The sequence below is a fragment of the Dipodomys spectabilis genome, unplaced genomic scaffold (assembly GCF_019054845.1).
Source record: "Dipodomys spectabilis isolate Male_0828 unplaced genomic scaffold, ASM1905484v1 ptg000108l, whole genome shotgun sequence".
NCBI classification, from domain to species: domain Eukaryota; kingdom Metazoa; phylum Chordata; class Mammalia; order Rodentia; family Heteromyidae; genus Dipodomys; species Dipodomys spectabilis.
In genome coordinates, this window is record NW_024870785.1 from 10018104 (window position 1) to 10043978 (window position 25875).

The following is a 25875-nucleotide window of genomic DNA, read 5'->3' on the forward strand; positions in this document are numbered from 1 at the left end:
TTTGACATTCTATTTCATTTCACAAGCTGAATCACAGAAGCTGCCTGTCAGGACGTTTCCCTCCAGCTCTTTCTGTCTGATGAGGGGCTGGAACCTTCTGGATCATCCTGGCTTCCAGGCTCCATTGATATCTCCTGGTGGGTCATGAACCCACTCTGAGAATCTTTATCAAACGTAATGAATTCCTTCCCAGGGAAAATGCACACACAGAAGGGACACAAAGCTGTGCGAACCTTTGAGACACATTGTTTGGCATGTAGCGGGAGGCCAGGCGTTTAGACCATGGCTTCCAGGGCGCAGCAGGGCAGGTGCAGCCCACACTGGGAACTGCATTCAGGGAAGCTAGGGACGCTGTAGAACTTGATGAGCTTCTTGAAGGCACTCTTCTTCAGCAGCATCATCTCTTCGGGAAACCTGGAAAAGATCCTCACCCGGGAGGAGCTCCCACTCTTTCCAGAACCATCTGCAGACGGTGATTTCTGAGCATTCGTCGGCATACTGTTGCAGCTGAGAGATCGCACCGTCTTCTTCTTATTCTGCACGCTCAGATAACTGAACAGGAAGGATGACAGCTTGTGCTTGGGGACCCCCAGGTCCTCGTCTTCAAAGCAGTCATCCAGTGGGTCCAGCCAGGTATCAGGATCTTCTTTCTGCGCAGGACAGGCTCCCCCACGCTGTGGCTGCTTGATGATCTTCCTGGCCTGGGCAGGGTCATCCCCTCCCTCGTTGGCAGATGGAAGAGACATCCCATTGGCCAAGGCTTTGGGGCCCCTGATTGGAGGGATGAGGCTCCTAGCCTGCGGGATTGGTTGGGAAGTACAGTGCTGACTCAGGACGCATGTGGCTGCATCAGAGATGAGGTTCCAGTCTCTCAGGATGTCATCCTTGGTGGTAAATTGGGATGTCACAGTGAAACGGATGATCAGCTTGTCCTGGATCACGGCAGGGATGAGGAAGAGCTGGCCGGTTTTGGCTATTTCCTTCAGCACACTTTCTGTGAGACAATTAGGACCCTGTTTGGGGGATTGAAAAGAAGTAAAATTTGCATCCACCTCCTCTGGATGGATTCCCCCACAGCTCACGCATTTGGGTGGTTCAAGAGATACAACCCACCGGCAAACACTGGTGGGTGCTGGCCTTCCTGGGGCCTTCCGATGGTCTTACCTTTAGACGGAAAACCACCAGGCCCAGGTGTCTCTTGGCAGGAATTTCAAAGAAAGGGTCGTTTCTGACTAGAGATTCGAAATACTTAGCCATTTCAGTACCCTGGGGTTGTGAATACAGGAAACAACAAAAACAAAAACAGATGAATCACCAAGCAAAGGACCAACTCTTCCTAAAGGTGTACGCTTCGTGAATGGTTAAAACCATAGTTGAGTGGCTTCTGTCCTTTTCGTTTGTTTGTTTTTGGTGCCATCACTGGGGCTTGAACTCAGGCTCTGGGCACTGTCCCTTCGCTTTTCTGCTCAAGGCTAGCACTCTACCACTTGAGCCACAGCTCCACTGTCAACCTTTTTTGGTGGATAATTGGAGATCAGACTCTCCCAGGCTAAACTTCCCCAGGCTGCCTTCAAATCCAGTGCCTCTCTTGCCTGGTGAACTCGTATCTTAAAACCTCAGAACCCAAAAGCCATAAGCTTGGTGACTCAGACACACAGCCTCTTATCCTAACTCCACAGCCTCTCCACTGGCCAAGGAACAAAGGAGGCTCCAAGCTCAGCCCTCTGTTCCTTTTTCCCAGCCAGGAGCCTTACACAGGCTGTCTCTGCCTCAAAGGAAACATTGTTGCTCATGGAGATAAAGTCATGGTGGGCTTTCACAATCTTCCATATCTTAAGCTATGTTTCCCTTGCCTAGACAATCTCTCCCCATCTGGTACCTAAAATGCCCTTTCATCCCCTTCTTTCTGATATTCCACAGAGAACTTACTGCTACACATCATCTACACTACGGAAGCGCCTTTGTACCTGGTTGATAGGTACTAAAGTTTCAGCTTGGGGCAAAGCACATATTCTGAGCTGGAGGCTGGTGGCTGATACCTGTAATCCTAGCTACTCAGGAGGCTACAATCTGAAGATCTAGGTTCTGGGGCTTGAACTCAGGGCCTGGACACTGTCCCTGAGCTTCTTTTGCTCAAGGCTAGCACTCTACCACTTCAGCCACAGCACCACATCTGGCTTTTTCTGTTTATGTGGTGCTGAGGAATCGAACCCAGGGCCTCAGGCATGCAAGGCAAGCACTCTACCACTGAGCTACCTTCCCAGCCCACTGGAAAGTGATCTTGAATAATGAAATCCCAGGAGCTCCTCTATAATTGAGCCAGGCTCGGAGAGTCCCTTGAGCAGGTCTACAAAATAGAGACAAGACTTCTTCCCCATGAGAACAGAGAGCCACTCGGGCTCCACCCCGCAGTGTGCAGGCTACATACATGTCTGACGTGCGCTTGAAGATTCTTCACCCCAAAAGAGCGAATCACAAACCAGAGCTTAATAGAGCGAAACCGTCGGCTCAGAGGAATCTGCCAGTGCTGGAACCAAAGAACACAGTGCTGGGTTAGAGACAAGGCCGTTCAATTCCCTTAGGCACTCCTGGGCATTCTCTGCTGACTGTCCAGCCCTCCAGAGATGGACACTGTTGCTATAGCTCCTGAGCCGTTGCTAAGGAACAAGCCACAGCATCTTACCTAAAGGATGCTCTGCTATAAAGGTAGCCAGGACTCCCTTGACCAACAGCAGGCCAAGTAGAAAACCAAGTCTATGAATTTGAACCAATGAGAAAAGTACTTTGCTGAAATGGATGCTTCACATTTTACCCCCGCCCAGAAATTTAAGAGAGAGGCAATACATCTTTTTTATTATTATTATTATAAAGTATGGGGGGTTTTGTTTTGTTTTTTGTCGGTCATGGGGCTTGAACTCTGGGCCTGGGCACTGTCCTTCAGCTCTTCAGCTCAAGACTAGCGCTCTACCATTTGAGCCACAGCACCACTTGTGGCTTTTGCTGCTTATGTGGTGCTGAGGAATTGAACCCAGGACCTCATGCATGCAAGGCAAGCGCTCTACCACTGAGCCACCTTCCCAGCCCCGTAAAGTGTGTTTTAAGTGTCTTAAAGAGCAAAAACTAAAACTGTTTCTAGCCAGACGCTGGTGGCTCACACTTGTAAATCCTAGCTACTTCGGAGGCTGAGATTTGAGGATGACGGTTCAAGTCAGCCCAGGCAGATTACACTCAAGACACTCCTATTTACAATTAACCAGCAAAATGTGGGAAGTGAAAATGTAGCTTAAGTGGTATAGCATTAGCTGTAAGCAAAAAAAGCCAAGCAAGAGCTCAAGGCCCTTACTTCAAGTCTTGGTACCAGCACAAAAATATATAAAATAAAATTTCTATTGCCACAAAAATGTATAATTGAAAGTATGGGAGTCAACTAGGCACTGGTGAGTCATGCCTAGAATCCTAGCTACTCAGGAGGCTGAGATCTGAAGATCAAGTTTGAGTCTAGCTCAGACAGGGAAGTCCTCAAGACTCTTTATCTCCAATTAACCAGCAAAAAAGAAAAGCTGGAAGCAGAGCTGTAGCTCAAGTGGTAGAGTGCTAGCTTTGAATGGAGGGGAAAAAAAAAGCTAACCCAGGCCCTGAGTTCAAGCCCCTATATCAGCACAAAAAAGAAAAAGAAAAAATAAATTATAGTAGTCAAGAACTCAGACAATAAGCCCCTGAAAAGCTAAATTTCTCCGCTCACCCGTGCCACAAACAATAGATGTGACTTATGTCAGGAGCTGTGGCTCATGCCTGTAATCCCTAGTTACTCAGGAGGCTGAGATCTGAAGATTGCAGTTCAAAGCCAGCCCAGGCAGAAAAGTCCGTGAGACTCATATCTCCAATTAACTACCAGAAAACTGGAAGTGACAATGTGGCTCAAAGTGGTAGAGCGCTAGCCTTGAACCAAAAGAGCTCAGGGACAATACCCAGGACCTGAGTTCAAGCCCCATAACCAAAAAAGCCCCAGGACCTCAGTGGCTTATCTGTGACTCAGAACTTATCTCCCAGAGCATGGTATGGACCAAGCATAAAGGAACTCAGACAAGTTGTCCATGAGCAACTATTTGCTTTTCAGATACTAAACCATATGAGCTACAGCTCATATGACTAGCACCAAGAAGACCCTTTATTTAATCACAGGGCCTTGTCTTTTGTTCTCATCTGTTCAATTGTTTTTGGGGGTGGTAGTGGGAGTCGAATTTGGGCTTGCTAAACCAGTGTTTTACGCTATGCCCCAGCCAACATTATCCTTATTTTTCCTAATGAGATTCTTGGGACACTCAAGCCTTAATTTCAAATAATTCTCCAATTCAGTGCCTTGGTTAGACCCAAGATTGACCCTTTGTTCTGATGACCAAATACCAAATTCAACTTGAGCTTAAAGTTCAACGTTGTGGTTAACCATAGATCTGAAATTTCCCAGTTTCTCAAATATGAAAACAGAACAGAACATTTGCAGCTATTCAGATGAGTGGTTTCCAATCATTTCTCTCCTTCCAGTTGTCAGAAAGCACCTAAGAGTAAATATTTGTCCTGACAAATATTTATCTGCCCATCTACCAGATTACCAAATCCTCACTAACGTCCTCATCTTTTACTGCAGTTTTGCTGAGCCAAACACAGAAGGGATGGAGAATATTTCTGCGTTGATGGATAATATTTCTCCTGCATGAAGTTACTGATACTTTGATCAGTCACTCAGCAAAACTCTGTACAGTAAGGTCCAGCTGCCAGACTTCCACCAGCCAGCAGAGGGCGTCAAAACCTGAAAAGTAAATCCCTGGAACCAGGAATAAATAAATCTCTATTTCTTGTCTGTCCAAAGGGCACTCAAGAAAAATCCTGTTCAGAGTTGTCTCAAATGCTTTCTGTTTTGGGGCAAACTGGCAACTCTATTTCACCAGCAAATTAGCAGGAAGAGGCAGGGAGGGTGTTAATGTTGATCCCTTCGCAATCGTCTTTGCCCAGTTTTGCTTTTCTTGTCTCTGTTCTGACCCAACTATTCAAGCCTGGTCCTGGCCACTGTTGCCATTGATCAGGCAATTTGGGCTGACGCAGGCAGACATGGTTTTGTTTAATCTGAGATGCTGCCCACACTCCTCTGTGTCCTTCCAAGGCTTCATGGGAGTCCTCCACTATTTGAGCTCTTTGTACTGTTGAAGAGGAATGGGGTAGAGCGGAGGGGAGCTTGGTTGATGGCAGAGAAACTGACCCTTGATTTTAGGTGTCTGGTGAAGCCCAGAAACTAAGCTCCTGAAACTGGCCCTTTTGCTCTCAGAGCAGGGAGGGCCTACATTCTGCTTAAAACTGCTGCAAAGGGAGAGAGACAGACAGACAGACAGACAGAGACAGAGAGACAGAGAGACAGAGACAGAGAGAGAGAGAAAGCGCACTTTGGGCATGGGTCAAAGTAGCCATGAGGAACCAGGATCACAATAAAGGTGGTTCCATTGTTCTAAAAGTTTCTTCATTGACCTGAAGTATCAATCTACAGGATTAGAGATGGAAAAGGATATGTATAAAGCAGCACTTGGATACAGCAGCAAAAATGCTATGGCTTCCTCAGACCAATACTGGGTAAATTTAATGTTCTTTTTCTTTTTTTTGTAACATGATTTCACTAGGTTGTCCAACCGGCCTCACATTTGTGATCCTCCCTACCTCAGCCTCCTGAGTGCTAGGATTATGGAAATGCACCACTATGCCCAGCCCTCATTTAATGTCTTTATAGGTTACCTGAAAAATAAAACACACTGTTAAAATAATGTTCACCTGGATGAGAATGAACCACAGGGAGTTCTTGAGATGGTGTGGTAAATGCACAATCAAGTGAGCCCGAAATTCTAAATGGGCAAGGGCAAAGATAAACCCTTTAAGGTTATGAACCATTCAAATTTGTTTCTAAAAGGAAAATGGGCATCATTTCATGCTCAGGAACAAAAGTTAACCCTAAGAAATAGGTGGTGTGCTGGGAACCAGTGGCTCACACCTGTAATCCTAGTGACTCGGGAGGCTGAGATCTGAGAATCATGGTTCAAAGCCAGCCTGGGCAGGAAAATCAATGAGGCTCTTATCTCCAATAAACCACCAGAAAACCGGAAGTGGCGCTGTGGCTCAAGTGGTAGAGCACTTGCCTTGAGCTGAAAAGCTCAGGGAAAGCGCCCAGGCCCAAAGTTCAAGCCCCATCATTGACCAAAAAAAAAAAAAAAAAGGAAAGGAAAGGAAAGAAGGAAGGAAGGAAGGAAGGAAGGAAGGAAGGAAGGAAGGAAGGAAGGAGAAGAAAATAGCTGCTGTGGAATTGTTTTTAATTTTTCACTTAAAATTATTCTGAAACACCTACCAGCAAAGACAATGGAGATAAAAGAACCATTGTTCCCCAATCTTCATTGACTTCCAGAATGAATCTTAGTCAAGAGTGAGCTGGTCTAATGGGTTGATGATGGCGCTATCATCTTAGCCCTAGAAGGGCAAGCCACTTGAACAGTTGAAGGAACTAAGACAGAAATCATCTCCCCACCCAGGGTGACCCTTACAGACATCAGGTATTGCTCTCCGAGCTTCAAAGTGTGGATTTATTCAATTCTTACAGTGAGACTAAGAAGCCAGGAGAGGAAAACTAGACACAGAATATAAGTTACTTGGTTTAAGGCCACATAAGATAGTAAAGGAAGGGCTGGGAAAGTGGCTTAGTGGTAGAGGGCATTGTGAAACTATAGGTTTGATTCCTCAGTACTACATACACAGAAATGGCCCGAAGTGAGGCTGTAGCTCAAGTAAGTGGTAGAGTGCTAGCCTTGAGCAAAAGAAGCTCAGGGACAGTGCCCAGGCCCTGAGTTCAAGCCCCACGACTGGGAGTTAATGAGGGAGCATAAATTGAAAGATGGGTCTTGTCTTAGCACCTAAATGCTTGTGTGTGTGTGTGTGTGTGTGTGTGTGTGTGTGTGTACACCCCTGAACTCAGGGTCTGAGCACTGTCCCTAAGATATTTTTTGTTCAAGGCTAGGGCTGTACTACTTGAACCACTGCTCTACTTTTGGCTTTTTGGTGGTTAGTTGGAGATAAGAGTCTCACAGAGTTTAGGCGCCAGCGAGCACCCGGGAAGATGGCGGAACGCAGTCACAAGTCCGTGCTCTTCGTGTGTCTGGGTAACATTTGCCAGTCACCCCATTGCAGAAGCAGTTTTCAGAAAACCTGTGGCTGACCAACATGTTTCAGATGGTTGGAGGATGGACATGAATGAAGTGGGAAATCCCCCTGACTATGGAGGGCAGAGCTGCATGAGGAAGCGTGTCATCCTCAAAGAAGACTTCGCCACATTGGCTTACATACTGTGTATGGATGAACGCAACCTGAGAGATCTGAGTAGAAAAAGTAACCAAGTCAAAAACTGCAAAGCTAACATCGAACTGCTTGGGAGCTATGATCCACACAAACAACTCATTACTGAAGAGCCCTATTATGGAAAGGACTCTTGACTTCCAGCTGGCGTACCAGCAGTGTCTCCGGTGCTGCAGGGCCTTCCTAGAGAAGACCCACCAGGCCAGCACTGCCCACAGCCAAGCCAGCGACTCACCCCACTAATCCTGTGCGTAAGTATAGTGGTGTTCCTTAGCCCCAGCCCCTGTTGTTTCTGACTTACTGCTGACTTACTCTTTCTTCAAAATAATTGTAGGTGACAATTAGTTTTATTTACCCAAGAATAAAAAGGTTGGGTTTGAGGAAATTAGTTGACTAGTTGAACTTCTCACTTTGCTGATTACAAAACAGTGGAACAAGCAAATATAGGAGAACAAAATACAACTCAGTGAGTTAATAATGACTGAGCTCTGGAAGACCTGGACAGTTTGGTCTACCTGGCATGTTGCCTGCCTAGCAATGTAGTGCCATTGCTCCCTAGCTCTACTGATAGCAGCTCCTCTGCCTACCGGAGAAATGTTCTAGATCAGTTTACTCACAGTACACATTTACATGTTTAAGACAGAAGCAAGGCAGGGGGTACATGTAAGTCCAGCACAGGGAAGCTGGGGCAGGAAGATCGTAAGTTCAAGCCAGCCTGGGTGATAGCTTGCCTCAGGATAACAACACAAAATAAGGAAGATTGGATTGGTGAAATAACTCTTTAGCCTTTTTACTGCTTGTTGCTTTGTGTCTAGTTCAGTTCATGGGTGTAAGAGTATTTCCTCCCATTTGAGCCACTTTGCCTCCTTTAAGAATTGAATTCTATATCGGAAGTACACTTGTACGCAGGTTACCTTCGGCCAGTAGGGAGTAGGTTTTCCATACACCTGCAACTCATCAAGGGTCCAAAAGAAATGACCAGATGTGAAAAGTTTTAAAACCTGCAGAGTCTCATTACATTGGTGTGCTGTAAGGATATGTTAGTGATTACTCTTTTATCAGTACTTAGTCACGCTCAGGCCAACAGGTAACTTTGGTACGCCATCAATTAGCTCCCCTCACACCAGAAGGATATTTCAGAAAAGATTGTCTTCAAAATCAACTGTGGAGTTACATAAGGGAAAAAAAAAAAGTCTCATGCTGCCTTCTGCAAAGAGACCCCAGGGCGCCCCCTCGTGGCCACTCACCATGAAGTCAGTGGCGGCACCTGAGTTAGCATGCCTGAGGTAGACAGGGTTCACGCTGAAGGTCTGTTGCAGCTTGTACTTGTCCTTCACCCTGTGGGTTTTCCAGATGGTATATTAGTGGCTCAGGTGTCTCAAGGAAGCGAAGTGGTCCCACCTGGACGTGGCTGCTGCACTCACCAGAGGCCGGTGCAGTCAAAGTGCACCATCATCCACTTGGATGGATTGAAGGTGAAGGAGTCTGCATACTCGATGCCCTTCAGGAAGTCCCGGAACTCGGGGCACAGGAAGGCCGTGCCTGCATAAGCAGCATCGATGTGGAGCCACAGCCCCTCCCTGGCACCTGAGGAAGCAACGGTCACCTGCTTAAAGGTGTGGCATGCTGGGGAAATGGCCATCAGGATGAGCTGGATGAGCCGCGGGGGGAGGTGGGGAAGGGGGGAGTTAATCTACTGAAACTTCACCCTGGTGTTTCTCCTCTTTTTCCTCTCCCTGGCTAACCTAAAATATTCCCAGCCTCAAAACCCAACTGCCCACCGGTCCAGAAAGCAGCGTGCATGCATCTAATATGACAGACAGATGTCTGTCTGTCTGCTCTACTGGGTTTGTCACTTGGGGATGAGGCAAGGGGGTTTGGGTTTCGTGTCTGCTTCTATCTCTCAGGTTGTTTCCCCCGTGACCCCCCCAACCCACCCTCCCACCTGCCCTTCTCTTCTTCTTTTCTGAAACAGAACAGAAAACGATTTCCTTGTGCTTCATTCATCCTGTGCTTTAGATACTGCCCGCTGCTGTACGTAAATGGCCACATCCAAGTTAAGACAAAACCTTCAAATGACAAACATCTGAAATTCCTCTGCTATTGTTTGTTTTGTGCTGGTCCTGAGACATGAACTCCAGGCCTGGGTCCTGTCTCTGAGCCTTTGTGCTCAAGGCTAGAGTTCTAGCACTTGAGCCACAGCTCCACTTCCCGCATTTTTTTTTTTTTTCTGGTGGAGGTAAGAATCTCACAGAATTTCCTGCCCAGGCTGGCTTCGAACCAAGATCCTCAGACCTCAGCTTCCTGAGTAACTAAGATTACAGGCGTGAGCCACCAGCACCCAGCTAATTTGGATTTTTCATGTCCCACAAGGCTTATGTGTTAAAGGCATGATCACAGGGTGGTACTATTGGGAGGGATCCTTTAAGGGGTGGGGCCTTGTGGGAGGTCTTTAGATCATGGCAGAAGGCATTGAAGAGGATGGAATGACCCTAATGTTCTCCTCTCTCCGTGATAAAGGGAGTGGTTGTATTTCACCACAGGTTCCCTCCATGATATACTGCTTTTCTACAAGCTCCAAAGTGACAGTCCACTGAAACCTCCAAATTAAAAGCCAACATAAACCTTGATTCTTCACAAGCTCATGATCTCAGGTATTAGTTATAGTGATGGGAAGCTGACGGACACGGGCTTTCCCTATGGCCTTCTGGGAGACAATGCAGAACACCGTAGTTCTAGATCATGCTATACCACTGGTAAAAGTCCTGTGACCTGAGCTGCCCGGAAGAGGCCCTGGTAACCTTTGAGGATTCTTCCCATATCTCTGAATTGACTGAAAAGGTGAGGAAAAATAATCCTACTGAGCTAGTTTCAGGTTCTTGTATTAAGAAACATTTCAAAATATATCTCTTGTCATTGTAGCCAGATACTTACAGATGGGGCCCAGTTCGGACAGGCAGTCAAATGCACAGACCCCGGTGGTCCCTAGTGTTGCACAAACCTGCAGGGAAATAAAGCAATGAGCATGGGAACACTGCCTCATGGAAACACTGGGCCCAAAAGAAATGACTTTGCCACCAGTGGCTCATATCTGTAATCCTAGCTACTCAGGAGGCTGAGATCTGAGGATCATGGTTTGAACCCAGCCTAGGCAGGGAAGTCCATGAGACTCTTATCTCCAATTAACCACCAGAAAACCGGAAGTGGCGCTGTGGCTCAAGTGGTAGAGCGCTAGCCTTGAGCTGAAGAGCTCAGGGACAGCGCCCAGGCCCAGAGTTCAAGCCCTACAACCGACAAAACAAAACAAAAATGACTTTGCCACAATCATTACCTATCACAGACATCGGTAAAACTTTATTTTACCATCACCCATGATAATAAATACATTTTAGATCACAACCTAGTCCACACACACACACACACACACACACACACACACACACGTGTATATGTATGTATGTGTTTGAAATAAAAGTGTGGTTATATGAATGAACTTCAATTCTTTCTATTCCATTTCTTTTTAGTGCTGGATATAAACCACAAATTTTATTTCATAACGTAGCAAGGAATAGCAACTAAGTCATAAAACAGCCAATTTGCCAGTGGCTCCCACCTGTAATCCTAGCTACTCAAGAGGCTGAGGTCTGAGGATCAAGGTTCAAAGCCAGCCCAGGCAGGAAAGACCATGAGACTCTTATCTCCAATTAATCACCAAAAAGCCACAAGTGGAGCTGTGGCTCAAGTGGTACAGTGTCAGCCTTGAGTGAAAAAGCTAAGGGATAGCTTTTTTTTTTTACCTTTTTGACTTTTTTGACCAGTACCAAGAGAAAGGAAAAAGAAAGGAAGAAAGAAAGGACTCATAGCCGGGCACCAGTGACTCACACCTGTCATCCTAGCTGCTTAGGAGGGTGAGATCCAAGGATCCCAGTTCAAAGCCATCTGGGTCAAGAAGGTCTACGAGACTCTTTTGTGTGTGTGTGTGTGTGTGTGTGTCAGTCGTGGGGCTTGAACTCTGGGCTTGGGCACTATCCCTGTGCTCTTCAGCTCAAGGCGAGCGCTCTACCACTTGAACCACAGCGCCACTTCTGGTTTTCTAGTGGTTTATTGGAGATAAGAGTCTCACAGACTTTCCTGCCTGGGCTGGCTTTGAACCGCAATCCTCAGATCTCAGGCTTCTGAGTAGCTAGTATGACAGGTGGGAGCCACTGGCAAGTTGGCTGTTTTGTGACTTATAAGTTGCTATTCCTTGCTATGTTATGGCGCCTGGCATCTATGAACTCTTATCTCCAATTAACCAGTAGAAAACTGGAAGTAGAGTTGTGGCTTGAGTGGAAGGGGGTTCAAGCCCCATGACCAACCCAAAAAAAAAAAAAAAAAGGAAGCTCATAAAACATTATATTTAAGAATCTTTCCGTCTCTGTTTGCAGCATGGTACTTACCGGGGCTCTTCCAAAATCCCTTGCTCCCAGCCAGGTTCTATCATTGTCATTTCAGAGACATGTATTGACTTACAAAGACAGGCACCAAGCCCCGCTGTTTGTCTTCCTCCAGGGCTTTCTGCAGTACTTCCCCTCGGAGCGAGAAGTTATCATCCACAGGCAGAAATTTCACCTTCACCAGGGAAATCAAACCAGCCTTCTCTACTGAGGAATGAGCCTAAAAGGGAGCCATGCAAAGCTGTTAGCCAAGCATCATCCTGGACAGCCAAGACAGGACCGGCTTTACATCTATCATCTCAGCTCCTGGGTAGCCTAGGTAAAAAAAAAAAAAAAAATAGCCAGGGACTGGTGGCTCATACCTGTAATCCCAGCTACTCAGAAAGCTGAGGATTGCCGTTCAAAACCGGAGCAGGCAGGAAAAGTCCATAAGACTCTAATCTCTAGTAAGCCACCAGAAAACCAGAAGTGGTACTATGGCTCAAGTGGTAGAATGCTAACCATGAGCTGACAGTGCCCAGGCCAAGAGTTCAAGCCCCATAAACAACCAAAAAAAAAAAAAATCTGAGACTCTATCTCAACAAATAAACTGGGTGCACACATCTGTAATCCCAGATGTGTAAATAGCAGGATCATGGTCCAAAGCTGGCCCCAGGCCAACAAAGCAAGAGCCAATCTGAAAAATAACAGAAATAAAAAGGGCTGGAAACCCCAATGCCTAGCAAGCATGAGATCCTGAGCTCAAAAACCTCAGTACAGTATTAAAAAACCAGCCAGGGAATGTGGTTTAGTGGTAGAGTGTTTGCCTAGCACCACGAAGCCATGGGTTCAATTCCTCAATATGACATAAATGGAAAAGGCCAGAAGTGGCATTGTGGCTCAAGTGGTAGAGTGCTAACCATGAGCAAAAGAAGCTCAAGGACAGTGCCCAGGTCCTGAGTTCAAGCCCCAGGACTGGGAAAGAAAGAAAGAAAGAAAGAGAAAGAAGAAAGGAGGGAGGGAGGGAGGGAGGGAGGGAGGGAAGGAAGGAAGGAAGGAAGGAAGGAAGGAAGGAAGGAAGGAAGGAAGGAAGGAAGGAAGGAAGGAGAAAGAAAGAAAGCGGTGGGGGATGGAGGAAGGGGGAGGAATGGAGGGAGGGAGGGAGGGAAGAAGGAAGGAAGGAAGAAAGAAAGAAAGAAAGAGAAGTCATCCAGAAATGAACTCACCCAGAAATAGTTGGAAAAATGAGAGGAAGGGAATCAAAAACAAACATTTAAAAATTGGCTATCAGTGAGGGAAAGGTGACATTGTCCAAAAAGAAATGTACTCTTTACCTAACTTCATAACTGTAATCCCTCTGTACATCACCTTTATCATAACAATTTTAAAAACTTTTTTTTTTTTGGTCCGGTTGTGGGCCTGAACTCTGGGCCTGGGCACTGTCCCTCAGCTCTTCAGCTCAAGGCGAGCGCTCTACCCCTTGAGCCACAGCGCCACTTCCGGCTTTTTTCTTTTTACTTATGTGGTGCTGAGGAATGGAACCCAGGGCCTCATGCATGCAAGGCAAGCGCTCTACCACTGAGCCACCTTCCCAGCCCTAAAAGACTTTTAATAAACTAAAATAAAAATTGGTTTGCACTTTAGTTCCTAGAGTCCAACTTCCAGGCCTGAGCCGCCCTGAACCCCTGTCCGATGTCAAAATACTCACCTGATCCGAGGCATAGGCAACAAGACGGGCATTCAGAGAAGACTCGTCAGCATCCGGCTCAGAAGATTTCATTTCTAGGATTTTGTTCTTCCTCGCTGCCAGCAAAGCGACCAAAGTAGACTCACTGACTGTGCTCTGTGGGATTACCAGGGATTACCAAATGGGATTACCAATGGTGGCCTTTCTATATCCTCCTCCAAATCCCCTGGCTTCGATAGTGTGTGTGTGTGTGTGTGTGTGTGTGTGTGTGTGTGTGTGTGTGTGTGTGTGTGAAGGAAACACAGAAATTCTCTCCTAAAAGTTCCTCTTGAAAGGTGCTATATATACATATATATATATAGGTGCTAATATATATATATATGTATATATATATATATATATATATATATATATATTTCTAGCTACTCAAGAGGAGGCTGAGACTTGATAATTGAGGTTCAAAGCCAGCTCAGGGAAGAAAAAAAAAATCTATGAGACTCTTATCTATAATTAACCACCAAAAGGCCATAAGTAGAATGAGGTTCAAGTGGTAGCATGCTATCTATGAGCAAAAAAAAAAAAGCCAAGCAAAGAAGAGAGGCCCTGAGTTCAAATCCTAGTAGTGACACAAAGAAAGAGGGAAAGAAGTCAAAGGAGGAGTGGGGCAGAGGTCCAAGCTCTGACAATGGTAGGGATGGGATTGACCATCCCCGCTGGGGACAGGGTTGGCTTTTCTTCCATTGCTTAGCCCTTGTATGAGATGGAAGTTTGTCACCAAAGACACCTGCAGGACGCCTCCCCCCTGGCTCCCAGGATGGTGGTGCAGGAAGTGATCTGGGAGTCCTAGCATCTTCGCCAGCCAGTCCATCACGTTCATCTCCAGCTCCGTGCAGGCAGGACTGGAAGCCTGGGACAGGGAAAGGAATGTCATCTGCACAGTCGCCATGGTACCAACGGGTCCCCACCTGCCTCAGAAGCACAGGGGTCCGTCCCCACCCTTGCCTGGCCAAGATGGTACCAGTGGGAACGTCCATAGAGAAGCGGTCAATGTCAGCCCAGAGCCTACTTCTATCCACCCCCTGCCAAAGAGGCCAGGAAGGAAAAGAATGTTGCCCTCAATGAAGTGGATTCTCCAGGGTTCTATGGCAAAACAACCCTACAGATGATTTGGTTCTCAAGTCTGTAAAATACCCTACTGAGCCAGGCACTGGTGGCTCACACCTGTCATCCTAGCTACTCAGGAGGCTGACATTTGAGGATTGTGGTTCGAAGCCAGCCGGGGTAAGAAATTCTGTGAGCTATGTGGATGAAGTGGTAGAGCTCCACGCTTGAGTGTATGCGTGAAAAAGCTAAGGGACAGTGCCCTGGTCCTGAGTTCAAGCCCCAATACCAGCACTAAATAAAAACAAACAAATACATGCCACCTGCGGAGCACTCTAAAGCTCCAGGGGCTGTTTTCACTATGAAAAGGAGTCTGGTGCTCTTTCCTGGAAAAAGATGGTTAACACTCCGCTCACTCTCCCCTACCCAGCCATGCATCTACCCTATGAAAAGTTCCCCTTTGAAATGCAAAGTAGTTCTGGGAGGTTTGGGGGCACAATTTAATGTCGGGTAGAGCTCAGGAATTGTCATGGGTAATCTTAGGACAGATCTTCACACACACACACACACACACACACACACACTCACTCACACACACACACACAGTGGCAAGCCCACAGGGGAAGTTGTGGCCCAGAGCCCTCTGTATGTACAGTTAAGGTCACAAACTGTAGCAATAGCTACATCTCAGACCAAATCTCATCTGTCTTTATAAACTCTGTGATCTCAGAGAGATAAGTTACTTATGCCTCAATTTCCTACAGAATCTACAGAATGGGGCCATTTGATTCTATAGGACTAAAGGATTAAATAAGATCACTTGTATTAAAGAGAACGCTTAAAGAATATTGCCTTTATTCATATTTTAAACATATATTTTTTTTTACATTTTCAACTGACACGCCTTATTTATATTTAGCTAGATTGGGCACCAGTGGCTCACACCTATAATCTTAGCTGCTCAGGAGGCTGAGATCAGAGGATAGTGGCTCAAAGTCAGCCTGGGCAGGAAAATACCTAAGACTCTTAGGTAAGAGTATAATAGACTTTTCTAGAAAACCACACAGACATTCAGGTGCAAAGAACAAAGAAAAGGTTTATTGCTGGTAAAGGGACCGGCAAGACCCCTTCCCACAAGAGAGGAGTGAGAGGAAGTGCCGGCTATTGTCTGAAGGGACCTACCTAACCTACTGAGGCTAGGAGGGGCTTAGAAGGGCCTTGGAGGCTGAGGCCCTGGTGTGGATGCCAGGACCAAGGGCTTCATTATGGCAGACTAGGGTATATGGCTGCTGCCCAAGTAGTAGATAAGGGGTCCTGCAGCTGCAGGTCACTCTAAGGGGCTCTTGCTACCTTAAATGGAGGTAGTTGCCCCAAAGAAGTGCCATTTCAAGGAAAAAGAGGGGAGGATTGGAGGCTGATTATTTACTGCTTTTACTAAATGGGCCTAGTGTTGCCTAGGAAAGGAGCATGCTAAGCTGTGGAAAGGGGAAGGAACACGCTAAGCCAGCGGAAGGGAGTTTATTACGCTCTTATCTCTAATTAAGCTCCAGAAAACCGGAAGTGGTTCTGTGGTTCAAAGTGGCAGAGCGCTTAGCCTTGAGCAAAAGAGCCCAGGCCCTGAGCTCTGACCAAATTAATTAATTAATGTAATTAAGTTAAAATAAAAATCTAGGGTTCTTGTTCCTTGTTTCCAGAGATCAGGACAAAATAATGACCTCCCCTAGGATGCCACTCCATGCTGTGTCCCCCCCCCCCGCCCCCGCCAGCAGTTAGAGCTGTAGTAGATACTCACCCAGGTGAAGCCCAGGCAGTTGATGGCATCCGCCAGCATATCTCCCAGCAGCGATGGCCAAGAGGTAAGCGCTGGGTAGTAAGCGTGCATATGAGGACTCTGCCAATGAACCACCTGGGGGCAGAACATGCATACAATTGGCAACGGTGGCCAGGTGTTCAGGTTCCTCTATTGATCCTCCTTGGTAAGGGGAAGCCACTCTAGAGATGGCCTAACACTTTTTTTTTTCTTTTTGCCAGTCCTGGGGCTTGAATGTACAGCCTGGGTACTGTTCGTAAGCTTCTCTGGGCTCAAGGCTAGCACTCTACCCCTGGAGCCACAGCACCACTTTTTTGACTCTGTTTTGAATAGTTTATGAGAGAGAAGAGTCTCACAAGGATTGTTCTACCCCGGCTGGCTTCAAATGAGATCCCTCAGATCTCAGCCTCCCGGGTAGCTAGGATGACAGGCATGAGCCACCCTCACCCGGCCCAACACTTTTCTTTTTGTTGGTCATGGGACTTGAACTCAGGGCCTGGGTGCTGTCTCTGAGAGTTTTTTTTGCTCAAGGCTAGCAGTCTACCACTTTGAGCCACACAGCGCCACTTCTGGTTTTCTGGTGGCTCATTGGAGATAAGAGTCTTACAGACTTTCCTGCCTGGGCTGGCTTTGAACTGCAATCTTCAGATCTCAGCCTCCTGAGTAGCTAGGATGGCAGGCATAAGCCAACAGTGCCTGGTGGCCCAACACTTTTAAGATAGATGAATGAGCATAATGTTGGTGGCTCACACCTGTCATCCTAGCTGCACAGGAGGCTGAGATCTGAGGATCATGGTTTGAAGCCAACCCAGACAGGAGAGTCCAAAGGATAGCACCTAGACCCTGAGTTCAAGCCCTAATACTAGCATGCATGCATGCACACATGCACGCACGCACACACACATGCACACACAAAGGTAAAAGGAGTCTGTCTATTCTTAAGAGTAGGAGGCAGCAGGCAGGGAGAAAAAAAGAAGCCACCCAGTTTCCAGTGATCCATTGGCCAAAAATGAGAGCCCAAAGGGAACTAAGGTAAACAAAATGAAGCACTCAGCAGCGTAAGAGGAGCGATGATAGTGCTAAAAGGCCAGGGCAGAGGTTGTGATGATGCTGGGAAACCATAGGACAAACTGCTAGACAAACTCACAAAGCCCCTAAGAACAGGAGGTAGTTTGTGAGCAGATGATTCTATTCTGAGTGGTGGACCTAGCGCCTACATTTTTTTTTTTTTTTTGCTGACAACCAGATATTTAGCTTCTGTATTCGACTTCTGTATTTTGCTTGGCTTACAAAACATAGCAGAGTTGGAAAGACTCCATTGGCATGGCACCCCCTTTCCCCATTTGGGGGTATAAAAAGCCCCTGTTTGTTGCAAGCTGGGGTCCCCAGATTGCATGGGCCATTTGGAAATGTGTAGCTTGGGAATCTGGGGATCTTTGTGCACAAGAGCATATGTAAGTGAACAGGTTCAAGATAGAAACTCAGCATGCTGCAACAAAAAGAAAAAAATGGAGAAGGTAAGGTTTAAAACTTCAAAACTGTTGTAAAATTTGGATATTACCAAAAATCGTAGAGAATTGCTGCATTGTTTTAAAGAAATTTTTTGGTTAAAAAAGGGTTTTTTTTAAGGATTTTTAATTTAAAAATTAGAAAATCTGGTATTTTCATGAATAAGGCTGTTTATACTGTAATTAAGTAATCTGGTTTAATAAAAAGGCATTGGAAACTTGAAACTTATTTCCTTCTACTGCTAAAATTTGGGGCTAACGTGTTAATAATTTGGTTATAAGGGTTTGTTCATCACATTGCCCATTCTGCCTATTTGGAACTGCTTTGGATTTTATCTCAGTTAGAGATCAAGAGGTAAGGACGGAAAAAAACCCACATAAACCCTGTGCATCTATTTTCAGGGATAAGGAGTGATCTGGCAAAAGGTGCAGCTCAGCCAGACCACATGGTGGTTCAGGCCCTGTGAGGAGTCCACGCACAATGGTAAAGGATAAGATCGCACAAAGACAGTTCATCTAACCCTGGAAGTCAGATGGGGATATACTCATTTTGTAGGGTGGGTAAATGGAGGCCTATCTTCATCCTGTCTCTTTTCTCTTTGCAGATGGACACTGAAAACCTGATGATAGAAATGTAAATGATGTAATTGGTATTTTTAAAAAGGCCCCTTGGGATGTATTAAAATTAAAAAGCTTAAAAGAAGGTTAAAGATTTAAAAAAGTTTATCTGGGGCTGGGAAGATGGCTCAGTGGTAGAGTGCTTGCTTTGCATACATGAGGCCCTGGGTTTGATTCCTCAGCACCACATAAAGCAGAAAAGGCCAGAAGTGGTGCTGTGGCTCAAGTGGTAGAGCACAAGCCTTGAGCTGAAGAGCTGAGGGACAGTGCCCAGGCCCCCAGTTCAGGCCCAAGACCTACAAAAAAAAAAAAGTTTATCTGTATAATATGATTTGATTTTAATGCTATTTTGCAATTGAATGTATTCTTTTCTAAAAAAGGCAAAAGGTGTTAACTCTGGATTTTTGGTACAGTGCTAGTGCCTGTAATTTTTGCATTAAAAATTGTCATTTGAGTTTAAAGGTTCTTTAAGGGTTAAACTCAGACTGCAAAAAATGGCTACTTTAAATCAAGTGGCCAAGAGGAAATGGGCTGTACCTAGTGCCCCGTGTTTCAAAGTTTCGTTTTTTTTTTTAAATACAAATAAAAGTGGAAGCTAAAATGTAAAGTGTTAAAGCAAAAGTTAGTAAAAGTTTTTTTTTTAATCAGGAATGAGTTTCTGGATATAAAATTTAAAGTAGAAAAATTAGAGCTACCAAAATGATTGTTTAATTGCTATCCCAGTTTTCTTTGCAGTTTTTTTTTTCTTTTTTTTTTGTAATAATTGCAGACAGGCCCACAGAAAAGAATGGGAAATTCTTAGAATTTGTCAGATGTAGCTTTGGCTCTTAATAAGTTCCATGTAAGACCATGCTTAAAAGACTACCTCCAGTGACTATCTTTGTTGGTTTTTTTTTTTTTTTTTGGTCCGGTCGTGGGGCCTGAACTCTGGGCCTGGGCGCTGTCCCTCAGCTCTTCAGCTCAAGGCTAGCGCTCTACCACTTGAGTCACAGCACCACTTCCATCTTTTTTCTTTTTGCTTATGTGGGGCTGAGGAATCAAACCCAGGGCCGCATGCATGCAAGGCAAGCGCTCTACCACTGAGCCACCTTCCCAGCCCCTCTTTGTTGCTTTTAATTGGAGTAAAGTGGCCTTTTGTAAGACTCACTGATCTGAAAACTGTGGTTCAAAGCCAGCCCAGGCAGAGAAAGGTCCCTGTGAGACTGTCCTCTCTAATTGGCCAGCAGAGTGCTGGAAAAGCAGGCAGAGTTGCTTTGATGCTACAAGTAGCAAAGTGCTAGCCTTGAGTTGGAGAGCCAAGTGACAGTGCACAGGCCCTGAGTTCAAGTCCAGTGACTGACCAACGGAAATGCCAAGAGGGCATTTATCCCAATGTAGAGGAGACACTCCTGAGAAAAAAGTGATTGAGCGTCCAGAGGCAATTAAAGCCACTGCTTGGATGGCAGAAGTGGTGTCAGATCCAAGAATCACTTGTGTGTTGGCCCTTCAAAAATCGATCAGGGGCTGGGAAGTTGGCTCAGTGGTAGAGCGCTTGCCTTGCATGCATGAGGCCCTGGGTTCGATTCCTCAGCACCACATAAGCAAAAAGAAAAAAGCCGGAAGTGGCGCTGTGGCTCAAGTGGTAGAGCGCTAGCCTTGAGCTGAAGAGCTGAGGGATAGCGCTCAAGCCCAGAGTTCAGGCTCCACGACTGGACCCAAAAAAAAAAAAAACAAAAATCGATCAGAACCTCAGAGCAGGGAGGTGATAGGAAGATAGCTTGTAAGCATGCCTTTCTAATGCCCATGTTTGTCTACTTCATAATTGGGCAGGAACTTGCCATTCATCTGTGATAATGGGTAATAAAAAGGCTAAAGTTGGGGCTAGGAAGGTGGCTCAGTAATAGAGTGCTTGCCTTGAATGCATGAGGCCCTGGGTTCGATTCCTCAGCACCACATAAGCAAAAAGAAAAAAGCCAGAAGTGGTGCTGTGGCTCAAGTGGTAGAGTGCTAGCCTTGAGCTGAAGAGCTGAGGGACAGTGCCCAGGCTGAGTTCAGACTCCACGACTGGACCCAAAAAAATAAAAAATAAAAATAAATAAAAAGCTAAAGTTATCAAATGGGGAAAGTTTATAATCCCAACCCCCCTGTATCCTGCTCAAAGCCCTAATTGGCAGTGAATTTTGGACTGGCATCATCCACATAAATTCATTTGTTCAGGAAAGGAAAAGTTCTGTGGACCTGCGATTGTGTCCCTATTGAAATCTGTTTTAAGGCCTACACTGGTAACTTGGGCATTGTTAGGGTCACTAGAGATTAAGTTCCTCAGCCAGCCAGAAAAATGTTTTTGCAAACCAGAATGCTAAGCAAGCTATACTGTTGTAGGCCAAGAAAATGTCTGTGCAGTTAAATGTTGTATATAATTTCCAGTGTGGAGTAAAATCTGCTTGTAATGACATCTGATTCTTGCGATCTCTAAAATTATAGGTTCCTGGCTAGACAGGGTCATCACCCCTGAGTCAGCTTGAAGAAGTTACAGAAGATGGATCTTTGCTCATTAACCTCCTTTAAGATCAAGGGACCAGAGTCTTTTTTTTTTAATGAAGCAGGATAAATTTTTTTTAAAAAAGGAATGGAAAACAGTGGCAACAAGTATACAAGTGTAAAGACCTCACCTGTGAGAGATGGCTACAGGTCAAGCCTTCTATGTCTACCTAAACATCCTAGTTTTATTTTATTTTAAAATATCTGGTTAATTGTTACCCTGGTAAATTGCCCCAGGCCACTGCCTAGAACTGTCTTTAAAATCAGTGGGACCTCAGCCTGCCAAGCCTATGTAATGTATTCTTAACCAGTCTACATAGAAATTTGCAGCCCAGTACAAAGTGTGACAATCTGTTGAAGTCGTGGAGAGACCCTGCTGCTGCTGCTACAGTCCACCGTTTTGGGTAAAGTCCAATGACAGCCTGACAGTCATCTGAAGGGAAATCTACATTGTCATCCTGAACACCTCCACCAAGTGGACAGGACTCCTGCCTGACTCCATCACCCATGACTGCTTCTGCTTCCTGGTGGAAGGTTGCTTTGGATCTGCTAAAACTAAGATTTGTGTGGGACATTCTCTCTACTCCCACAGCTGGACAGGTTCCAGGCTGCCCCCACTGGCATGTCAAATGCTACCTACCTAACCAACCTTCTTACTTCTCTGAGTTAACTGGACCCCTGGCTCTATGGATTAGAGGGAAAAAATGGACCTAGTCTCCCTCACATCATGGAGGAACCAGAGCCACAAGACACAGAGGATATTGAGAGCAGGGACACCCCTCGGTTGGCCTTGGGCACTTTGAGGCACAGACTAAACAAATAATATCCTCAAGATAGTCATGGTCTTGATTGGCTCCAGTATGGTAATAATCTGCTTCTTTCTGATAGGTTTAGGAGTAGCAGCCCCAGCAGACTGGCCCCTGTCTCAAGGATGTGAGTGAACTTGACATATCATATCCTTTCTATCTCCTACCTTTTCCTGTGTTTCCTACAAGGCATCTTCCTCCAATGGCTGTAAATTCTTTGCTATTCTCTTTAAACGGTTATGTTTAAGTTTTGTTTAGTATTGCCTTCTTTTTTGGTCAGTCATGGGGCTTGAACTCTGAGCCTGGGAGCTGTCCCTCAGCTTTTCAGTTCAAGGCAAGCACTCTACCACTTGAGCTACTGTGCCACTTCCAGTTTTCTGAGTGGTTTATTGGAGATAAGCGTCTTAAGGTCTTTTTCCTGCCCAGGCTGGCTTTGAACCATGATCCTTAGATCTCAGCCTCCTGAGTAGCTAGGATTACAGGTGTGATCCACCAGTGCCCAGCTTGCCTATTCTTACCATGTGGTTATATTTGCTTTTTGACTGCAATTGTTAGTAATAAGACCCAGCCTTGCAGGATCTAACAAACTTCTCTGTTTCTGTAACCTGCTGGGTAGAATCACAGTTAATCACTTTGAGGTGGTTGTAAAGATAACCAATGGGTTGGACAAATGTGTTGCTTCTGATTGTAATGCTCATAGGAAAGGGAGGCACTCTTTATGTAATACTGAGTATGCTTCCCCAGGTGTTCCTTTACAGTAAAAACTTGAGGGGTTGCTGCCCAGACAATAGAGAATAATGCAAGACTTAATACCCCTCCTGGTGACTGCAGAAATACTGGGATCTGCTGTCATTAAAGCATCTGTGCTTTCATGAGGAATAAGCATTTAAAAATAAAAGTGAACAGGCAGGTGAATCTGGACCTCAGGCATATAGCAGTCTTAAACACCAGGTAGACGCACTGGCAAAAGTAGTATTACAGAACAGAATGGGGCTAGACCTTGTATTCATAAAGTAGGGAGAGCTCTATATGGCCCTAAATGAGAAATACTATCTCGATACAAACCATTCTGAAATGTTTTATAAAAGTTTGGCTTTAGACAAGAGTAACTTTTAAAAAAAAGTGGAAATAGGCACTTCCAAACAGTAAAGGTGGGTGTCAATAGTACTTCTCAGGGTCCCCCTGGGTATGACCCTGGTTTCAGCCATCACAGGACCACTAGTGACTCTACTGCTTGCCTTTACTGTTGGGCCCTGTATCCTTAATGCTTTTGTAAGTTACATAAAAAGGAAACTAGAGGCTTTAAAACTACTAGTTGTTTAGGGCTGGGAAGGTGGCTCAGTGGTAGAGCGCTTGCCTTGCATGCCTGAGGCCCTGGGTTCGATTCCTTAGCACCACATAAGCAAAAAGAAAAAAGCCGGAAGTGGCGCTGTGGCTCAAGTGGTAGAGCGCTAGCCTTGAGCTGAAGAGCTGAAGGATAGTGCCCAGGCCCAGAGTTCAGGCCCCACTACCAGACCCCAAAAAAACCACCAACAACAAAAACTACTAGTTGTTTAGACAGACCCAAGACAGGATATATCCACCTGCTTCAGGAAGAGAAAGGAGAGGAAGAGTCCATGATTCCATTCTGTACTTGAAAACATAGGGGAATGAACTAAGGTATCAGGAGGCATGTAGCAGCATAAGAAGAGCCATGATAGTGCTAAAAAGCCAGGGCAGGGGTGGCGATGATACTGGAAAGCCATGGCAAGAAACTGCTAGCCAAACTCACACACACACAAAAAAAAAAACCTAAAAAGAAGAACTTAGAACAGGAGGTAGTTTGTGGGCAGCTGATTTTATGCTGAGTGGTAGGCCTGGCACCTACTTATTTAATTATTTTTGCTGAGAACCAGCTATTTAGCTTCTGTATTCTGCTTCTGTATATCACTTGGCTCGCAAAACAGAAGAGTTGAAAAGATTCCATTTGTGTGACACACACACACACACACACCTGCCCATATTGGAGTAGTAAAAACCCCAGTTGGTTGCTATCAGGGGCTGCTTCTGAGTTCCCGATACCTAGGAGTAGTCCCAGCGGGTTATAATTGGCTATTGACAAATTTCCTTTTACTAATAAATTTCCTTATCATCAAGGTTCATTTTTTGAGTGGGTGGTCTGTATCCTAGGATCTTTTCAACTCATTACAAAAGGGCCAACTGCAATTAGGCCAAGCCTGGGAGCTGACATGGAGATCGGCCACTTCATTTCCAGTACTTTACAAACCTCAGAGAAGGGGCTTCACCCTATCAAGAGACAAGGATCTGTTCTTACAAGATAAAGCAGATGAGATAAACCAGCTGGGCCTTTATCAAAACAGGCAGACCTTTTAGTCTAGAAATGAGCCTTCTTGGCCAGCATCCTCCCTAGCTCCCCCCTGCATCTCCCCCCTCACCCCACAACCTCTACCCCACCCCAGCAACTGCTAGGATCCCTTCATCAACTGAATCAGCTCCTTTCTGCCTCTCCTGACGGTTGGTGCCCAGTGTCCCTCCAGATTACAGTTAGCACTGTCAGTAGATTACACTTTATGACATTTTCAAAAAGATGCTTGTGAAAGAGGCCCCATGTTCAAGGAGAAATGAATATTTGGTTTTTGTCCACTTGTGCCCTCAGTCTTTCTCTTTTTTTTTTTTTTCTGCCCTCATTTTGACATTTTTCTCATCCCTGCTTCTAGGCATCATTCTGCTACATCTTCAATCTAAAGTTGTGGAAGTGGGAGATGAGGAACGCCTCTCATCAGCCTTAGGAAGACACACGAGTCAGGTGTGCAGCAGGGAGAGTTGGGGGAACAGCGTACGTATGCAGGGTGGTGTTGGAGCTCAATTTGGGGGTGCTCCGTCACTCCCCCACAGAGTTAACAGAAGTTGGGGAGTAAAAACCAAGCATTCGGGGACAATACTGGCCTCCTCCAAAATCCTGTACTAATTGTATGACTTTTGAGCAAGACAATTAAGTTCGCTGGGCCTCGGTTTCCTCGTCTGTCAAACAAAGATCACGATGAGACACGAATGAGTATGTGCAGTCGGAAGGAAATTGGGATGCTGTTCCTCACCCATGGTGGTCCAGGAAGTCAGCCCAGCCCAGCATGGAAGATTCCAGCTGGAATCTCAGTGTCAGCCAGCTTCCACTGGTCCCTGGCCGCACCAACCATAGCTCAGGTTGCATCCCCCGCCCTCCCCCATCACCACGATTCCCATCAACTCCAGCAAAATCCTTTCCTGTCCTTGAAATGCAACTCAGACATCAGACTGCTCAGGCAAGAAGGACACAGGGGTTTCCTCACAGAGAAAGGAGGGGCTGGTGGAGTCCTCCTAACATGACTCAGTGTGCCTGGAGCGGGAAACGTGTGTATGCGCTACCTCCTTCTACCCCTCTCCAACACTGAGGAGGAGACTCTCTGGCTCTGCTTTTCTCCAGCCTCCTTTCTCCAGCCTCCATTCTCCAGCCTCACTCCACACTTGTCCTTTCCTCTCAAAACCCTATCTCCAGTCCTTGCTCAACTCCATTAGATGCCCACAGGTCTGTGGGTCGCAGCCTTTGCTCCCCTAGCTTCCCACCCAACACTTCAGTCTAGCTGAAGCGTTGTCAGGCTACCTCTGACATCAGAAACTTACTTCCAGCCAAAGTTCTGCCCCTCCACCTACCCTGAGTTGGGGTTAGATATGGGGAGGGGTGGGGGGGGGCGAATAAAGATGTGTTACTACCTCGGGCTGAACTCAAAGACAGGCCTTGCTTCAGTACCACCCAACCCTGTGTACCCCTAAATCTAGAATCACCCCCTCAGCGATTGTATCTTACTCCAGGCATGATGATTCGTTCGATGTCCCCGAAGATACTGTCCCAGCTGTCAGGGTCCTCTGGAGCTCTGTCCGGCAGCTGAGCACGCAGGTAGCCGGGCTGTACATCCGGGGTCACTCGCCTCTCTCGCACGCTGCTGAGGTACTGGCAGATGTAATCCACCATCTCCCTTCCTAGAAGACAGTAGAA

General features: G+C 46.0%; 1 protein-coding gene and 1 pseudogene across 1 annotated transcript; one reads left to right on the plus strand and one right to left on the minus strand.

Moving 5' to 3' along the window:
• On the minus strand, positions 1-25875 carry Hdc (histidine decarboxylase; the record flags this gene model as incomplete). Its single annotated transcript, XM_042687599.1, has 11 exons — positions 1-1013; positions 1165-1266; positions 2429-2527; positions 8628-8718; positions 8805-8967; positions 10315-10381; positions 11893-12036; positions 13504-13638; positions 14267-14389; positions 16376-16489; positions 25687-25875. Coding segments are annotated over 11 exons (1965 nt in total), but the record flags the coding sequence as incomplete, so codon positions are not given.
• On the plus strand, positions 7135-7623 carry LOC122114398 (annotated as a pseudogene).